Source organism: Achroia grisella, unplaced genomic scaffold (assembly GCF_030625045.1).
Source record: "Achroia grisella isolate CSIRO2021 unplaced genomic scaffold, CSIRO_AGI_Agris_v1 utg856, whole genome shotgun sequence".
Classification (NCBI taxonomy): Eukaryota; Metazoa; Arthropoda; class Insecta; order Lepidoptera; family Pyralidae; genus Achroia; species Achroia grisella.
This window is the reverse complement of record NW_026713045.1, coordinates 4689659-4708134: the sequence shown is the minus strand read 5'-3', so window position 1 is coordinate 4708134 and position 18476 is coordinate 4689659. Positions and strand designations below refer to the sequence as shown.

Here is an 18476-nt window from a genome sequence, read left to right as displayed (position 1 = left end):
CACTTAATACATATTCCTTATTGGTAAAACAATAATTGCTACTTTTTACAGAACGGGGCTTACGTTTTATTCTTAAAGAGATTTCTTCCATGTCCTTCCGCAACCTTATTATACGAGAAAAGCCGATTCTGTCGCAAAGAAAAGCCGACGTTTCTTTAATATATACGTTGCTAATTGAATCCTTGAGGGTTTCTGCTCGGATTATTCTAATTTCTGTTGATGAAAATGTTGGAAATATTGGGAAAACATAAAACTTTATCAGTGCGTATTAGGGGACATAATCTTTTTATTATTATATACAGCGGCCTATACTAGTATTATAAGAAAATTTTGTACGGCTTCTTTTCTTTGTCGTGTAATCTTTGGGGTTGGTAGATTTTACTCTATTCTTAGGTATATTATTATATTTATACATCTTTAAACGATTTATAACTGTATACTTAAGCTGTATAGTCTCGTTATTAGTTTCTTATTATAAGCTTTTTTCCTTTTTAACTAATCCCTCAATTAAACATTTCGCGGTGTATTTAAATTAATTACATGGTTTTATTTTAATCACAGATAATGAAACTAAAACTTTAATTGTATCGTAATTTTATTCATTATATTTATTTTTTTAAATATAGAAACTATTAATCTAAGTTTACGCATACTGTACTATATATAATTAGTATATGACAGTAACCATTTGGAATAAAAAAATAAAAATACAGTATATTTTACTATTCTATATTTAGTGATTTACCGTGGGCGTTGATAAGTCATTCACTTCGTTAGCCCTTTATTTATATATTGTCGTTATGAGCGAAAGCCGTAACAAATGCTCTGAACAAACTAATTAAAAAACCAAAAAGATTTGTTCTCTTAATTTATATTACTTTGTTCCCGAAATTAAATTAATTTATTCATTATTACGTTAATTACGTCTCTCTATTATTATCTTATCATTACATAGTATAAAACAAAGTCGCTGTCGCTGTCTGTCCGTCCCTATGTACGCTTTTTGAGGAAGATTTATATGTATAATACACCGTGCGAAGCCGGTATGGATAGCTAGTTAATATTATACCATAAATGCGAAAATTTAGTTTGAGTATGAATGGATGTTACTTACTCTTTCACGCAAAAACTACTGGACGGATTTTCATGAAACTTAATAGTAATAGCTTATACTTCAGAATAACATATAGGATAAATTTCACAAACATGTAATGGATTGACGAAAGATATATGAGAAAAAGTATTAATAGGGGACTTTATCAACGTAAGGGAAACTAAAACAAGGTTTGTTAGAATTTTTTAATCGGTAATCATATTAACCGATTTGGATGCGATTTTCAGTAATGTACAATACATTAGTAAGGTTAAATTTTAAGTGAAGCTTAACTTCACTTAAAATTTATTCCAATCGGTACACAGACAAAAAAGTTATTTAAAAGTCGCGGAAACAGCTGGTAATGAAATGTTGTTATTTGTAAAAAAATGTAATGTTGTTTCAAATAGTTTTTTATTAATCAAAATCTATATTTTAGAAAACATCGAAAATTTGATCTTCGTGTTTGTTTATGAATCGGTTTAGTTTGTTATTAAAGTACATAGATAAAAGCGGGTAAAATTATTAGTATATATGAAACCCCTAATGTCTACAAATGTGTCTTGATTACGTTTTTTTTATACGTATTTGTTTTTCGAATGTACATTATTTTTTAAAGTAAAATACATAGATAATTGATTCGACTTACATATGTATGTATGTAAACAGCGCGCGGTGGCCGCGAGCCAATTCAAAAATAGACAGCACTTTGCTTTTCTCACCTTCTAGTACCTGTGTACTTGTATTGTGGTCACGCGCCTTCGACATTTATCTTCACGACTCATAATCTATGGGGTGAGCAAACATAGTATTATGAATACTGTAATCTTCTGTAAATGTGTATGAATTGTTTTCGTTAACCTAGTTTTGAAGTATGTTAGCATACATAGGGACGGACAGACAGCGACAGCGGCTTTGTATAAAACTATGTAATAAAAACTACGTTTGTTGTAACATCCTAGTATATAATATACATAGAAAAGCTTAGACAATTTCTAACAATGAGGGTGAAGGGGATTGTTTGTGATATGGATTACCATGATCATTTTATATCTCCAGCATATTCAACTTCAATTCTGATGTTGATTCAGTCATCTCAGTCTATATAGTATATTTAGGATGTTCCCTAGATACAATACTGTTAGACCTACAATGAGAATCACTGGCAGTTTTGTATATTCGTTTATTCATATTTAAAACAGGAGCATTCTTTTTATACATTTGATCGAATCACTTCTGTCACTGCGCTCTACTGTATATATCTAAGGAACATAATATAATAGGGTCCATGAATAACAATATGGAATGATGATCAACTTTCACAATATATGTCTTTGGTAGCTAATTTGTACCAGTGATTTTTTCTGCGTTAACGAGACAAAAGGCTTGACCAGGTCAAACATAGCCTATGTCATGTCTGTCTCAAACGGCCGGATGACTATTGAAATAATAAAAGAATGAAATTATAATTTCTTAAAAATTTCTGACTAAGTCATGAAATTTAGAAGTCATATTCGTTCGTGCTTTTGACTAAACAATTACTTCAATCGAGTTTTTGTTAAAATAGTAAGTAATAAGCAAGCTAATCATATAATAGAAACAGTTGACAGCCTTGTAACATGTGGGGTGGCAAAAACTGCAATAGATAAACTAGATCTAATAATAGACACAAAGACGCAATTAAAAAATACATGTCCATGTATCGTATTAGCTTGTTAACGATCTAGTAGATAGATTAAAGTCACACTAAGGCCAATAATAATATTATGAACATTGTGTGATTCTATACCACTTTAACTATTTGCTGCTTAACAGCTGTTTACTGTGGCTTTGCTTGCGCGCATTCCGTTTCTTTAGTACCCATCGGACTTTCGGAAAATCTTTTTTAATACATGTGTATTATGATCATCAAAGGATCCTAGATATAAAATTTCTTTCTAATATCTATATCTATCGTTAACCCAGATTTGTTCCTGATTAGTAAAGTTCGTTTCTCAATTCAAGAAGTAAGCGTCTACAAAACAACGCTATTATTTTTGATATAGTTTTCACTGTCATATAAAAAAATCTAGAAAATTTACCCATGTGTTATACATGAATCGTATAGCTAGCTATATGACCTCTCTTATATATACTTTAGATACACAGCGAACATAGGCAATGTTCGCTTGCAAAATGAAACATTCATTACAATAAGTAATAATTTCTATGAAGTCTATTACTGTAAACAATCGTTTAATTGACACATTTCTTCTTTCAAAAGAAAAACAGTAAGTAACGTGATAAATGAAATAAGAATATATCGTGTACATAATTATTAAAGTCCATAATCCTGTAACAATGCAAACTCTACATCTACTCTACTCGAAGGGGCATGTCCTTGCCGTGAATCAGCTGATCTGATCGGTCTCGGACCTTGGTCTTTATAACTAGTTATGACTAAGCCATCGAACCTGAGATAGGAAGCGGATGAAAGATCAGCCTATTTCCTATTATTCTGGTGATCAGCGCACTCTTTCACTTTCAACCTTGGATTATTTGTTTTTTTACAAGTTTGTAAAAGTTATCTCGGACGACACTTCTCGTTTAATTGTTTGCATGTTCATTATTTTTTATGGGTGTACATACATTACATGAAAAAAAAATTGTATCCTGTATTTTATTGTTTCAAACTTTAGTCAAGTTTGAAACCATAAAATACAGGATACAGTGGGGCCAGTGATACGGGGAATGGATTCAGAATTCGGGTTATTTTTTTTAACTTCCCCTTGGGCCTCGTTGTCGTAGATCTTGGGAGGAGGGTCAACTGTACCTTTCTACAAACTCCCCCTTGATTGTATGTAGCCTGGCTGTTAAGTTTGTTATTTTCACAAATACTTTCCTTTGTGTAAGGTTCTCAGGTGTGAAAGATATCGGTATAAAAGATTTAAACGTGTTCCACAAAGTTGTGATTTTGATTTTGCATGAATTATTTAATATGTTTTACGAAATGATTACTACTTAATCAGTTTCTATTATTCATCCCTTGTATTAGATAAGGATGTTCTTTGGCAAATTGATCTATTTCTGTTATCTGTACATGAATTATAGTTTTTAATAAATTTGTGTAAGTACACGGTATTTGTATATTATAGTGGTCGAGGAAAAATATTTAATACAAAAAACTTGACGTTCATAATCGGCTAAAATGTCCGACATGAAATATTTTTTAAGATGATTTCAATTGATTTCTACAGTTAACGAGATGTCGGTGCCACATCTAGTTTAAAATATATTCAGATTTACGAATAAATATATATACATCTGCATAAGTCAATTGTGAATGTGTTAAAGTATAATAATAAATATATAATGTGGTTAATTTTACGCAATAAGTATTGTCGAGAACTGGAGATATTGATTCATGGAAACCGGTTTATTTGCATTTTAAATGTACGCACTGACTCTGATTGAATTTGTAGTAGCCAGTGCAGAAATTATTGGGCAACTCGCTATGTTGTTATGGAAAAGTTGGATACGCTCGTGTACTTGTATTACACATTTGTATTTTAATTGGATTTAACTTGTCTACTTAACTGTCTTACTAAAGTATAGTTTTTATTGTATTAATAGCTGTTCCCGCGACTTATTCCGCGTGGAATTAAACTTCATTTTTCTAAAATATAAGTCGCATAAGTTATTCCTTATTACAACAGATAACTGCCAAAAAAGACCCGTCAAAATCGGTCCAGCCATTTCAGAGATTAGCCGGAACAAACAGACAGACAAAAATTGTAAAAAATGTTATTGTGGTGTATGTACCGTATTTATATTCATATGCATGTAGTAAAAAACGGTTATTTCAATATTACAAACAGACACACCAATTTTATTTATATGTATAGATTATATATGTAATTTTGTAAACATACAGTAGAAATCGACTATAACGATTTGGAAGGGACGATAAAATATGAAACTATATCCGTTATAAGCAGTATATTACAATAATAATATCCTAGGATAATTCATACAGTGCCATCTAGTCCCAAGCTAAGCAAAGCTTGTGTTTTGGATACTAAACAAATGGTAGGTATACTTCGATTTTTTTAAATGCAACACAATATAGAAAACACTAAGATCATTAAGGCATGAATATGTAGAAAGAAACAAACTTACTTTTCGATATAATAATACTCGTATTTGAACATCGTGATTTGAGAAAGGACTCAAGTCAAGGACTCGACGTGTGTATAAATGATTTACGAAAGTGGATGATAGAAGAGTATTGTGTGAATATACTTTTAGAGGGCTTTAGCATTCAGCTATCTCTACCTTGTAAGTGAATTTATCTGAAGAAACTGTCTTTTATATGTTACTTAATTTTGGCTGTAACTTCAGAGGCGAGTAGGGACCTTTTTTCTTTATTATACCTATCCTACTCCTATCTATTTATTAAATATATAATAGTATCTTATTAATATTATAAACGCGAAAGTTTGTGAGTATGGATGTTTGATATTTACTGAACGGATTTTGATGAAACTTTACAGTAATATAGCTTATACATCAGAATAACTATAATAATATAGGCTATATTTCAAACCGCGGGCACAGTTAATTATTTATAACAATTTCTTAAAAAGAACACTAGATTTCTTTTAAATAGTCAACCTTAGGGACAGGACACCTATTACAAATTAAGCAGAGTTTCTATTACACTAAAAGATGTTACAAATTCTTGTATAATTTTTTTGTAAATGCGTACATAATATGAATTAAAAATACATATAGATTTATACAAACAGTCGTAATATGTAGCTACAAATGTTTGTATTCTACGAGCATCAAACCCTTCACTATTTAGTGATTACAGGAAGATGCGTGAAACAACTACACTTTATAAAACTACTAATGAGTTGTCCAACAATTAATGTCACACAATGATGATCATCCCATCAACTAACATCATAATGATTATATATGAATAGTGTGCGTGTATCTCTGAGAATAATATTAATGGGTTCACAATTAGGTTTAAGTTAATTTGTCAACTGACTTCAAAAATGGTGAGCTCGATTCTATTCCATTTTGTGTGCGTGTAGGTTCCGTGATGTTTTCGTCAATTCTAAATTGATTTTCATTTTTGTTTTTTAATTTGAAGAATGTTTTTATATATTTGATAGTATATTCCCTCTTATAATCAATGACGGCATGGATTTTATGGATGGTCGTAATTCAAATGCTACAGGTTTGATGGAAAATTATGTATTCAAGTGGGAATGTGGTTTGTATTTATTATTCTGTATCCTACTTATCGTTAATATTAGGTTCTCGCTTTACATACAGATTAATGTAACAGTGTACAGAGGAAACATTTGTTTTAATGGACGACCTTATAAAATTGTTAAGTTTACATTTAAAACCTTATAACTATGTACGTTAGCTACGTAGCTACATTAACTGCGACTAACGTTATAACTTGCTTTATTAATATTTTGGTTATTCAGAAGTATGGGTCATTGGGCGCCCTAAAATATGGTCGAGCACTATGGTGGCTGGCTCATCCGTCATATTCGTGAACGACTGTTGCTTGTGGGGATTGGTCTGCTCTAATCACTACGTCGGATTTACTCTTATTTAGTTGCTCAACCAGATTGTATATTTAATATTTTCTCTATTTGAGTATTTAATTGAATTAGTGCTAATTGGTAGTTTGTATTCACAGACTTCAACTTACAAATTTAAAGTAACAATAAAATTATGTAACAAAGAAACACGCAAGTTTCTAGCTCGTTCTTCTTGTGATGAGACAGCTTTCCGAATGAGTGCTAGATTAAAAAAAATATGATCAATATTCAAAAGTGCTTCAATGTTTAATAAATGATTTTCTATTTTATTCTATTCTAAATTAATAAATACAATTCTTTGAGGTCTCTGACCTGAGGTTGTGATATTTTAAACGTTATCTAGAGTGTATGATGATTGATGACCTCAGCTCATTCATATTTACTAATCATTATCATATTAGTGTAGGTTAGTCATTATTTTTGCCTCTTTCTCTATCTATCACCTTTGTATTGATTACATTATCTACATAGATCGTTATATCTAGATTTTAAATATTATTTGTGATAGGTTGTCTAGATCAGATATGTTGTTCAAAGATCGACATACAAGATGAATGAGTTTTCTATAGCATATGTCATTCATGGTATTTTTTTATTTTATATGGGGTAGTTTCTATGGAAGATGCTGGAGTTCTATATTATCGGACGTAGACTGTAAAATGTCTACGTCCTTAGTCTCACCTATCTCAGCCGCCAGCCTGCTTTTGTAAGATGTTTTCCCGTTGTAGGACAAGCAGTGAAATTATAAGGATAAGAGGCATGACAATTTTGTCTTCTTGAATGGCAACACATGAGCGATATCACGAGCGTTTATGTATATAGGTGTAGGTAATGGTATAACATGTATATAGATAATGTTTACCAATGGGTGGTTAGTAAGAGCATGTTTACCATTCCAATTATATAAAAATAAATAGTCGTGGTCGTTAGTGATATTCTATTCCCCACTTTCAACTTTATGGAAGCTATAGTAAATCTCTAATATACCCTTACTAGAGATTTACTATAGCTTCCACATTGTAATGTTATTTATTACGGCATGTTTTACATATTAATTCTGGATTGATATCCTAAAAGTAATATTTTCTTTACATTTATATAATTTTAAACACTAATACATTTTAATTTTTTCTACTTTGAATATATGTTTTCGACTTTTCAATAGATATTAATGACATGGCGATTACTTTTTAAATTGTTCTGTATTTAATCAATACAAACTAACTTTTATTTCAAAAAAGGAGAGAATAATATACGAGTATATAATATCCTTGGACAATTCACACAACGCCATCTAATCCCAAGATAAGAAGAACTTGTGTTATGGGTACTAGATAACTGATAAAAATATTTAGATATTTTTTTTATAATTACATACATTAATACACATAGAAAACATCCAGACCGATACAAACAATCATACTCATAAATACAAATGTTTATACCGCGCGAGGAATCGAACCCGCGACCATTGGTGTACCCGCTAGAAAACGATGGCCGTCGAATTCTTTAATATTTAAAATTTCCTCTTAGAAACTATATCCTCTTTCTCTTTCATCGTCTACGTCCCACTTTGGGAGGAGTTACGCCGATCTCATAGTGTTGTGTAATGGTGGCAGTACCATGGGCACATTCACATCCGCATCGGAGCAAAAGAACATTGCGCAATGGATCTATGCCGCGTTTCTTTATTGGGTCGATCTATTTCTGTTCGTTATCGCCGTGAGCATTGCCAATATTTATTAACAATATTTGCTGAGATTGCTAACGTTCCAGGAAAACAATATTTAGAACATAGACCTTTAGATTTAAAGAATATTGCCTATATTGCCTCTATCAGTGCAGTTTATTTATAATTCTTAATAAATGCCCTTCATTGAATACTACTTGTTCCTTCTTATTCTTACATATTCACATCTTCATCTACAGTTATATTTATACTTATTAGTGGTCGAAATATGACTATAATTAATTTAAATTTTAAATTTGAACATTATTGAAGTTCTTTTGTTAAAGACCATAATACCATTTCTATAAACACTGGCAATAAACAAAAGAATGTCTGTGTGTCAAAAACATGATAGTGAGTGTAATGTTTTTTTTATTAAATTAATTTAATTTTAATGCATAATTTAAAAAAACATCAAGGTATGTTAAAAAGGTGTACAAAGTGTTTGCTTCACGTATTAATGTAATGATAATCTATTAACACTTACATATGTTATATATCTTAAAATTTGTAATTAATTAATGAAATTAGTTTGTATCCCACGAAGTTATATCACTTATTATACTACATACTAATTTGCAATTTGACAATGACCTCATTTTATTTGATAACGATTGTATACATAGATGATTTTTCATAAAAATAAACAAAGATGACCCATACAAATTAATAAAACCACAATTATCGGTATGAAAGAATGATTTAAACGCTCCTGGTGTGTGATAACCTCTGGCCCTTACTAGTATCACATTATCAATCAAACTGTGCACTGTAAACAGCTCTGACTGTGAGGTTATCGGATCTACTGTTTACGACCAGCATGATACGGAAATCGTCTCCTTCACTCATACTTATTATCTAATTATTAATATACCATTATGACTATCGAAATAGAACAGTGGAATTTGCCTAGACCATTCGATTTATATTTAATACGCTAGTAATTAATGTTATGTTAGAAATATTATGCTTATTCGTCCTTAAAATATTGTCTAAAAGTAACCAGTGTAATAATTAATTGAAAGATTTTATACACATTATTCGGTTGCCTCGGTAGTTTGGCAAATTGTCTTAGTTTCCAATGATCGCGGATTCCGTTCCTCGAACGGTACAAACATTTGTAATCATGGTTCTGATTGTTTGTATTGGCTAGGTGTTTTCTACGGATATATATTGTATTTCCAAAAAAAAATATTTCTGTCTTTATATCAGCTTTAGTACCTATGACACACGCTCTACTTAGCTTAAAACTAGATGACGCTGTGTGAATTTCATCATGTTCAGGGTTATTATTGGTTATTATTATCTATGTGTTCATGCAGAAATCAACATTGCTTGACTGATGAAACAAAGAAAACACCATGTGATCTTTTGACGCTTTAGTCCTTAGGAAAGACAACAAGTGTGAGGGGTGGAAAGACAACGTCAGAGGCAAGATGTAAGGATAGAGGATGTTTGTTTTTGTTTTTCTCTTCGTACTCCTTAATAGCCGTGACCCCATTTCACAGAAAAAATATTGAATTAAAATGAAAACTATTATACTACGAATTTATCCATTAAGTGTTGAAACATGTTGAAAGTATCTGCATATTATGAACCTTCTATATGACAATGTTATTAGAGTTGTTATTATTTAGTTGAAGGTAAATCTAGTTGCTATCGAGTTATCGAGTTGCTATTATTTAAAGTATAAAACAGATTGTATTATACTCTATCTAAAAGTCCGGGTATTAATGAATATGCTGGATCTGATTTGCGCTATCAAGGCAAGGACGACACTAATTATATGCACCAGTTTATTTTGTTTCACGTGTTTCTTTCTCTGTCATGTTTCTTTTGTGTTTATGTAAATTAACCTCACGCAGTATTTACTTCACTGGATTGTCAGTCACTAGCGTGTGTTGCATTTACATTCCAAGTATATTTCACTGTGTAAATGTTTTTAAAATTGCGGTTAACGTTGTATTTTGAGTTTAAAAAACATTATCTTTTATATCAGTTTCATTTATCATTATTTATATAAATGTAGTGTTATCTTGTACTATATTCTTAAGTGCTCAATGTCGTTTCGCTCATATAGTACCATAGATAACCAAACAAGAGTGTTGTTCACAATTGACTCGCTACTGCAAAAGATTTACGTAGCGTGTAGTGTGATGGTAAAATACAAAGTTATTTCCGACGGAATCCGCCTTGTGGATTTGCTCTGCCGAAAATAGTATCATCGATCTTATTCGCAACAGAATAACCGCGGCCACGTATTTATTTATTCAACGGCATATAGGAAAACTTTTGCCTGTATATTCAATAGTTCATTTGCGTATTCATTCAAGCTATTCGCTGCCCCGATTTCAGATTTTCTTTGCTAAATCATATTTTCTGATAATAAACTTGATTGATAATTTAATTTAGAATAGATTTATCTAGTTTTATAGTCTTATGACAAACATCAAATTCGCATTTCGGGTTTTGTCGGCCCACTTTATTCAATTAAACGTTGATTGTTGGTGGCAAGAGGTCGCGTCGGGGTTGTGTACGTACTAATTAGGGTCTTAGCGCTTCGCCCACGCACGTGCCTATTGTCATCGTTCTGTGTATAATGTAGGTATAATCCGTGGCAGTTCACGTGATGGGCCGACGTATACCATTCTAACTATACGTATAATAATCGTCGACTTGTGACTTAAAAACTGCTCTACAACATGAACCTCAATAACATTGGATCACGTTATATATATTGGACGTCAAGGTTAGATTCAAATTTGCAGTATTGAAAATGGATTAGATGGAATACAGCAGCGGTTTCAATATTTCTTAAGGCTTGACGCTCGACGCTCGGCGGCCGCAATCCTAACAACACACAGACGCTATAAACATAAATACGTTGTTTATATTTTCGTCTGTTTGTTATTAGACGCTGCCGAACAATTGCCAAGAATCACCGATGCGGTGTCCGTATTTAATTTTGCTATCAGGAGCTACAGTTTATTTTGCCACTTAGCATCATTTTCTAAATCTCGCGTCTGAGTAGAAAAGATTTATTTCAGTTTAATTTTCAACTCCTGAGCGTTTCGTGATCAAGACGCGTTGTTGTTATGTTCTGTATGAAATTATAATTATTTGAATATATAATATGTAGATACCAGTCGATAAGTATTGATACGTAACATAGGATTGGGTGTTATTGTGATTATACAATATATAGTAGAATTAATATTACTATCTACTTACTTTATCTATGAAATTTTAAATCAAACGTCAATGTTCGATTCTTTATGCAGTAAATGACTAATACAATGATGAGAGTTGACGCGCAAATATGATTACCTTAAATTGTAAAAAGTGGTCCTTTCAAAAAATGTAAATGACAAACAGGTTTGGAGGTTTCGTTTATAAACAAAACAGGCTGTTTAGATCAGGTTCTGTTCGGGCACGTTGTTGTTGTAAAGCGTGGGCGGCCTTGACTGAGCGAAGGACGGCCGGTGCGCGAGCGCAGGGGGCGTGGCACACACGCGAGAACCAGTATGGATGATTGCGGATTATTTTTTTGCTATTTCAACATCACGTCGACTTGTTAGAGATTTTTATGGAGACATAATGAAATTAGTTTGGACGTGTTATACATTGTTGTTGCTTATCTTTGATTATAGTCCTGCTCGATACTCAGAGTTTGCTCTCTAATCTAATTTATTTTCGCAATTTAGCATCGTTATACCTAACATTCTTACTAGTGTGTCCCTTTTTATTTTATCTCTAAGGCGAATAAAGCGGTTGGTTGGTTGGTTGGTTATCTATTTCTTCTGTGTAAGCTTAGAGGTCTATTGTAACGCAGGTCACTCACACTGGCACCTCGTTGTTACTTATTATTGTTTGTTCTTTGCTTTAGATTTGGTCATATATACTACTTATGTTCTGATAGTGTCCTTTAAATTTTTCCACCGAGTGGCTAAGATTTATACATTATGTTGTTTTGTTGTATTACATTGTAAGATCACACAATCTAAGTTCATATATTTGCTAAAGTACCCACTCGTTTCGAGTTTGGTCTGATTGTTACATCGTGAGTTTACCCAGTTTAAAAACTCAGTATGGTTTATGATAAACTCATTTACTCGTGAGCACGTCGGTGTCTATACTGTCGAAATTCTAGATACTTCAAAAGTCGAATAAAGCGTATCTAAGATCCGGTTAATCTTTAATTATTACGTGGAATTTATGACGGCGTTGTTAAAAAAACATTTTCTAATCATAAACAAAGTAAAAAGAATAAGTTATTAAACTTTCAGTCCATCAATGCCAATATCCACATTACAGAAACGTTAGCTAGTTGCGGGCAAAGCATCTACTAGCAAAAACATCTACCGGTGGTTCATTATTCAAGGGGCCCAGACTGGCGGAACGTTCGCTTGACGAGTACGTGGTAAAAATAATAATAAGCGTTGCGTTAGTACAACCAGTTGCCTTCAGCTTTTCAGTGTTTCATTCACTTTTTTTATCAATAATATATTGTCCCAATATTAGTCGTTGAAAGTCACTATTTTTGTCTGTCTGTTTATACGCTTCTAAATCACGCAATATTTTGATACGTGATTGGCTATCAATTTTAAAATTTCTTCAAGAAGGTTTATGTGTATTTAACCTATATGTAAACGAACTATGTCACATATGTACGTTGTACATCCGATGTGTGTGAACCCGAGGTGGGTCGCTAGTTTGTTATGTAACAGTTATTTAATATTTGTAATTGGCCGCTATCAGTTAACGCTGATAGTGGCTGATTAATTATTTTCATTAAACTTTCTATTACGCCATTTAAATCTGCTACTAGCTTACTGCTATGATTTTTAAATTTCGTGAACTCATTTTTTTATTTTATTAAATAATAGAATAATATTAATATATTGCCGCTAAAATCACTGTCAAAATTATTCTTTATTTTATATGAATTTACGATTTTAATCTGTTACACTTTCCTAAGCGAAATCATTAGATACGATTTTACATCAAAATTCAAACAGAGTTCAGAAATAGGGTTATGAACCATGGAAATCAGTGTAAAGTTAAATGTATAGATTTTTATTCCATTTTATTAGTAACATAATTGTTAAGCAAAGCAAACCTTTATCCCATTATTAAGGGTCGGCCCCGTGTGTTATCTTCCATCGGTCACGATCAGCCGTCATTTCTGAGCTTACTACTTCTTTTATGGATATTATATTTTACACAGTCCATCTTTTCTTCGGTCGTCTTCTCCCTGTACATTTTTCTACTTTCATATTGCTATTTCATTAGTATTCTATCTCTGATATTACATCTGATACTTATTTCTATCAAAACCGTCATCGATATTTTCTTGCTATTCCACACGTTGACAACAAAATTGCCATTCTCTAAATATTTAAAAAACACGAAATATGCATACTTACGAATGACATCCTTCACATTTGTACCCCTTTTAACAAGAAATACGCGGGATATCAAGGTAAATAGTAAATTATGCACGTAATTTAAACTGATTGTTTTCAACACGGCAGTGCCAACATACTTGTACGAAGACGGCTGTAAACACGTATACTTATTTAATATCTACTTACTTAGTTAAACATGGAAATTGTCAATTTAGTGTTGTCTTTTACTAGAGTTTACATACCGGACTAGAATTCTGTTTGTCATAGTTTATGTGACATGTAGTTTGGCATTTGGATCTACATTGCGATAAACACTAAAATTATCTCGCTCTGTATTAGAAACAACTTTATTATTACAATCCAAATATTTTCTTTGCGAATCTACGAAGCTGTGTTGTCGTCTAAATATAGAATCGACCTGGCATCGTCGACTGCTGTTTCATCCCGGCATTTACCACTGATTTATAGTTATTTGCCTTATTTACGTTGTTTGTCATTAGTCCGATCTCCTATACAACTAACATTGGCTACGGTCGTTGCTCTATAGTTTTACGCAATCAGCTTAAAGGCTTGCCGGCTCTTTACAGCTGATTTGTTATCTTTCTACAAGGTGATAAACGTTAGAATCACACGAGCAGTGATATTTGAAAAATTCATAAAGATATATAACCTAATACTGTAAAATAGATCATATTTACAACTTCATTTTAATTTATAATAGGCATATATATTTGCTTCTTAAATTGTATATAGTTATTATGCATACTTTTTTTAAAGTACATTTTGTGTACTTTGGAATTCTACATATTGTATATTGTAAGCGACTATTTAACAAAACCTAGCCTAGATTTCCATCAGTACACGTCTAGTATTTTTGGGAATCCGATCTCATTGAAATCTGTTATAGAATCATATAATGTCTGCCCTCAATATTACAAATTAAATGGCCATATTTAAGTCTCTTGTTGCATAATTGTATAATAAGCTTGTTTTTCCAGAACATAGATAAAAGAACTTTTCGAAGAGAATCTCAAATTTTAGATTTATATAACCTAAATTAGTAATGTCTTTGTAAAGCCAATATAACTAGATTCGTCAAAATTAAATATGACAACATTAAAAAGTACTTGACTGTGAATGTCTAAACTTATATAATTTTTCCAAGTTTTAGGCAGTTTATGAATGCGAGGTGTATTTTACACTGTAGTAATTTTTAGCATAACGGACTAATTTCTTCTTTATGTGCTGTCTCTTACTGGAGGTTGGCGATCATCCGGGTGATCTTTAAAGGACTAACTGATATTTTTAAAGTGTCAAGTCCCAAGTTATTGCGTTCGTGTTTGGTAAACACATAGAATTGTTATCCAATCTGCTGTCTGTTGGTTGTGCCGTGATTATCCAATTTGTGAGCAAGGCCGCAGTCTGAATAGAGTCGTACAAAATAAACACTTCGTTGAAGCCTATACCTAATGTCATTGCATCTCTTGGATCATTAATTCTGTACTTATTCTTTCCTGCTGTAAGTATTTTAAATTTTACTTTCAATTCTGATAAATTTTACTAAACTTTTTAGAGGTAAACCTCTTATTTGTTTCTTATCTTTTGACTGTCGCGACTTTCTAAACCGATTTTGGCGATTCTTTTTTAATGAAAGTATTTTTTTGGAAAGCGGCATTTTACTTGAGCTATTCCAGTGTTTATCCTGTTCATATAGACATATCTGTAATTTTAATATTCTACTTTGACTATTATCATTTGTTATTATGGTATAGGTAGGCAGAAAATTACGATTACACAACATACAACATAAACCAGAAATAGAGAGAGGTTTATCTTAAGTATTTCATCAAAAATTTGACCTACATTCAAAATATTCACTGCACTGTGCGAGTTGTAATAGCTCTTTATTATTCACTGGCTTGATATGAATACCAGTCATTCTATTGCGGAAATCTTTTAAATGAACGATCATTTTAGCGAAGTCTAGTGTTATTTACGAGTATTCACATTTGTACCAGTGTATGTTAATAAATCAAAGACTTTTGAAATTAAAAAATAAAAATATGAATGCCGGTAACACATAAATTAATGAAGGAAATTCATTAATTTATGTGATACCGGCATGGTGTGTGTACTTAGTTTCGCTTAAATCTGATTCTTTCGTGATCGTGCGTTTGTCATATGAATTAATTTCTTTGAAGTATCTAGTTTAATTTTTACGAAAAACCATTAAGTTTTATTGAGAATTACGATTTGCGTTGGTACATCTTTCTTTATCCGTGATAATTGATCTAATTTAATGATACCGTTATATACGGCGATGAATGAGATTATTTTAGTTTTATCAGTGTCGTACGGCTTGATCTACTGTAATTCTGTCTCATAATTTTTTTAAGCGTTCAGAATTGCAGATAGAGAAATTTTGTTTTGTGTATGTTATTCCATATATACATTACTCTTTTTGTAATAGCTAACCGTCTCATTCATATTTTTAAACGTTGAGTTGTAGATAGAAGTAATTTTGTTTTGTGTATGTTATTTCATATATTCTCTACTATTTTTGTAATCTTTAGACTGGAAGTTACTTGCTTTCTACAAATTTTGTCGCTACTTTTTTATAGAACGTAGTTATTTCAAAAACAATAGTTCTGATTGATCTATCAGTGCACAACTTAAATCGTTGAGATAATTAAAATTTAATTATACCTTCCTCCAGAAAAGTGGAATTATCTGAATTTCCCTCGGAATCAGATCAGAAGGTAGATTCTTAAGGACACTGAGTAAACAGTTGGTCTTAACATAATTTTTATTTCTTCACCAGGTCTTCGGTACTGTGGAACTGCCGGACAAGCCGATCATGCTGCCTCCATTCGTGGAGGCCACGCATTGCCTTGGCTACCACTTAACCCGCAAAGGGCGAGCGGTTGCCGACCGAGTGGTCTCCGTACTCGGGTATGCCTGCCCGGACATCACATACAGCCCCAGTTTGTACCCCATTACTGCGGCCTTGCTGCATTTTATGCCTGGTGAGTGTTTTTATGCTATTTTTTTAACAATACGTGACTTTGGTCGCCTATAATTGAGATCTTTTTCACTTGGTCGATCAATTGTTCGTTATATTCATCAAATATTATTGATTTCAATCTATGTCGTTTATATAGGTGTAAGTAATCCGTGTATGTCTGAAATTACGTAATATTACGTACGTAATAATATCATTAGACGATTCAAAATCTGCTACTTAGCAAGTCTCAGTCGTTTAATACAATCTATCTACGCAGTCAGGTAATAACACGTTTCATAAAACATCCTTTCAATTCTAGTGTAGAGGCGTCACAGAATTTACAGTAGCTCTCTCGCCTTAATTCAGTAATGAGTGCGGGGGGCGATAATTGAACTCGGCAATAGGCAAATTGCCGGAGCATTTTGTCCCGACCATATCTCAGTTATCAATCTAGACAGCTAAACGCATTGTAGTCTGTAATGTCTCGCAATAAGAGCTATACTTCTTCACATTTGAAGCACGTCCCAGATGATTGCTACCAGAATCTGAATTGGACTCTCATGCGTTGTGATACAGTTTGGAATACCATTACGATTCCATTGAGCTGTCATGATCACACGACATATAGACAACGATGGTACGACACAGATTTGCATTGCGTCCGTCGTGCCGCAAATTTCATACGTCTCACTTCCTTCGTCGCACGTTAGCGCATAATTGATTGGAATGCGACCACATGTTGTTCGGAATCAATATGGAATGTATTTTCGTGGATGCTGCCTACGTTTGACAAGTTCTATTTATGTCGCACGACCAACCTCTAAACCGCTACGAGTACGCTATTATACAGACTGACCATTTATCACTAGCCGCGTCACTTGATCTGTGAAGAGGCGACTGAGGGCGACAGTGTCAAATTGGTGACCGGATGATTCTAGAAGTGACAATTTCCTGCTCTTCCACTCCTGCATTTCTGTGTTACAAGTTTGACTAATTTTGAACGCTTTGGAAAAATAGTGTTTTAATTAAATTTATTATAAACCTTTAAAAATAATTATTATTGTCATTGAACAATTAAACGCGTAGCATTCGCAGAAAAGTTTCGTGTTGGTCTTGGAAATGCGGAAAGAATAAATATTTCAAAGTTTTCATGTATTTTACAGGTTTAATGTAGAAATTTGTCATTATTCTGTTATTCAATTAGAAAATGATGTTGTTGAGGTTACATATAGTCTTTAGAAATATAGACCCGATTTATCATCATCAATTTTAAAAATATGCGCATTTGCCTATTTTTATATTTTACTGAAACGTTAAATGCGATATTATATTACAAGACGAACGTATGAACGAGGATTTAAAACTTCGACATAACAAATATAACGCTGTTATCTTAGTCTCATCTCACTGTTTGCGTCATTTTACGGTGTCGCTTTGTGACATTGTTCAACAGAGCGTTATACTAGTCAAAATTATATTATAATCTAGCTGCACACGCAACTTCGTCCGCGTGGATTAAATTTATTTTTCTAAAATAAAGGTAGGCTAACTTACTCCTCATTACATCAGCTACCTGCTAATAAAAGTCCCGTCAAAATCGGTCCAGCCATTTCAGAGATTAGCCGGAATAAAA

The 18476-nt window shown here is 32.4% G+C and overlaps 1 protein-coding gene across 3 annotated transcripts in view; it reads left to right on the top strand.

Annotated features, from left to right (window-relative positions):
* Positions 1-18476, top strand: part of LOC131852585 (GTPase-activating protein skywalker) — an 83679-nt gene that overhangs the window by 6442 nt on the left and 58761 nt on the right. For all 3 annotated transcript variants that reach the window (XM_059203260.1, XM_059203258.1, XM_059203257.1), the window contains exon 2: positions 16661-16865. In XM_059203260.1, coding sequence (XP_059059243.1) covers positions 16661-16865 — 205 coding nt within the window. The remainder of the gene's footprint in view (positions 1-16660; positions 16866-18476) is intronic.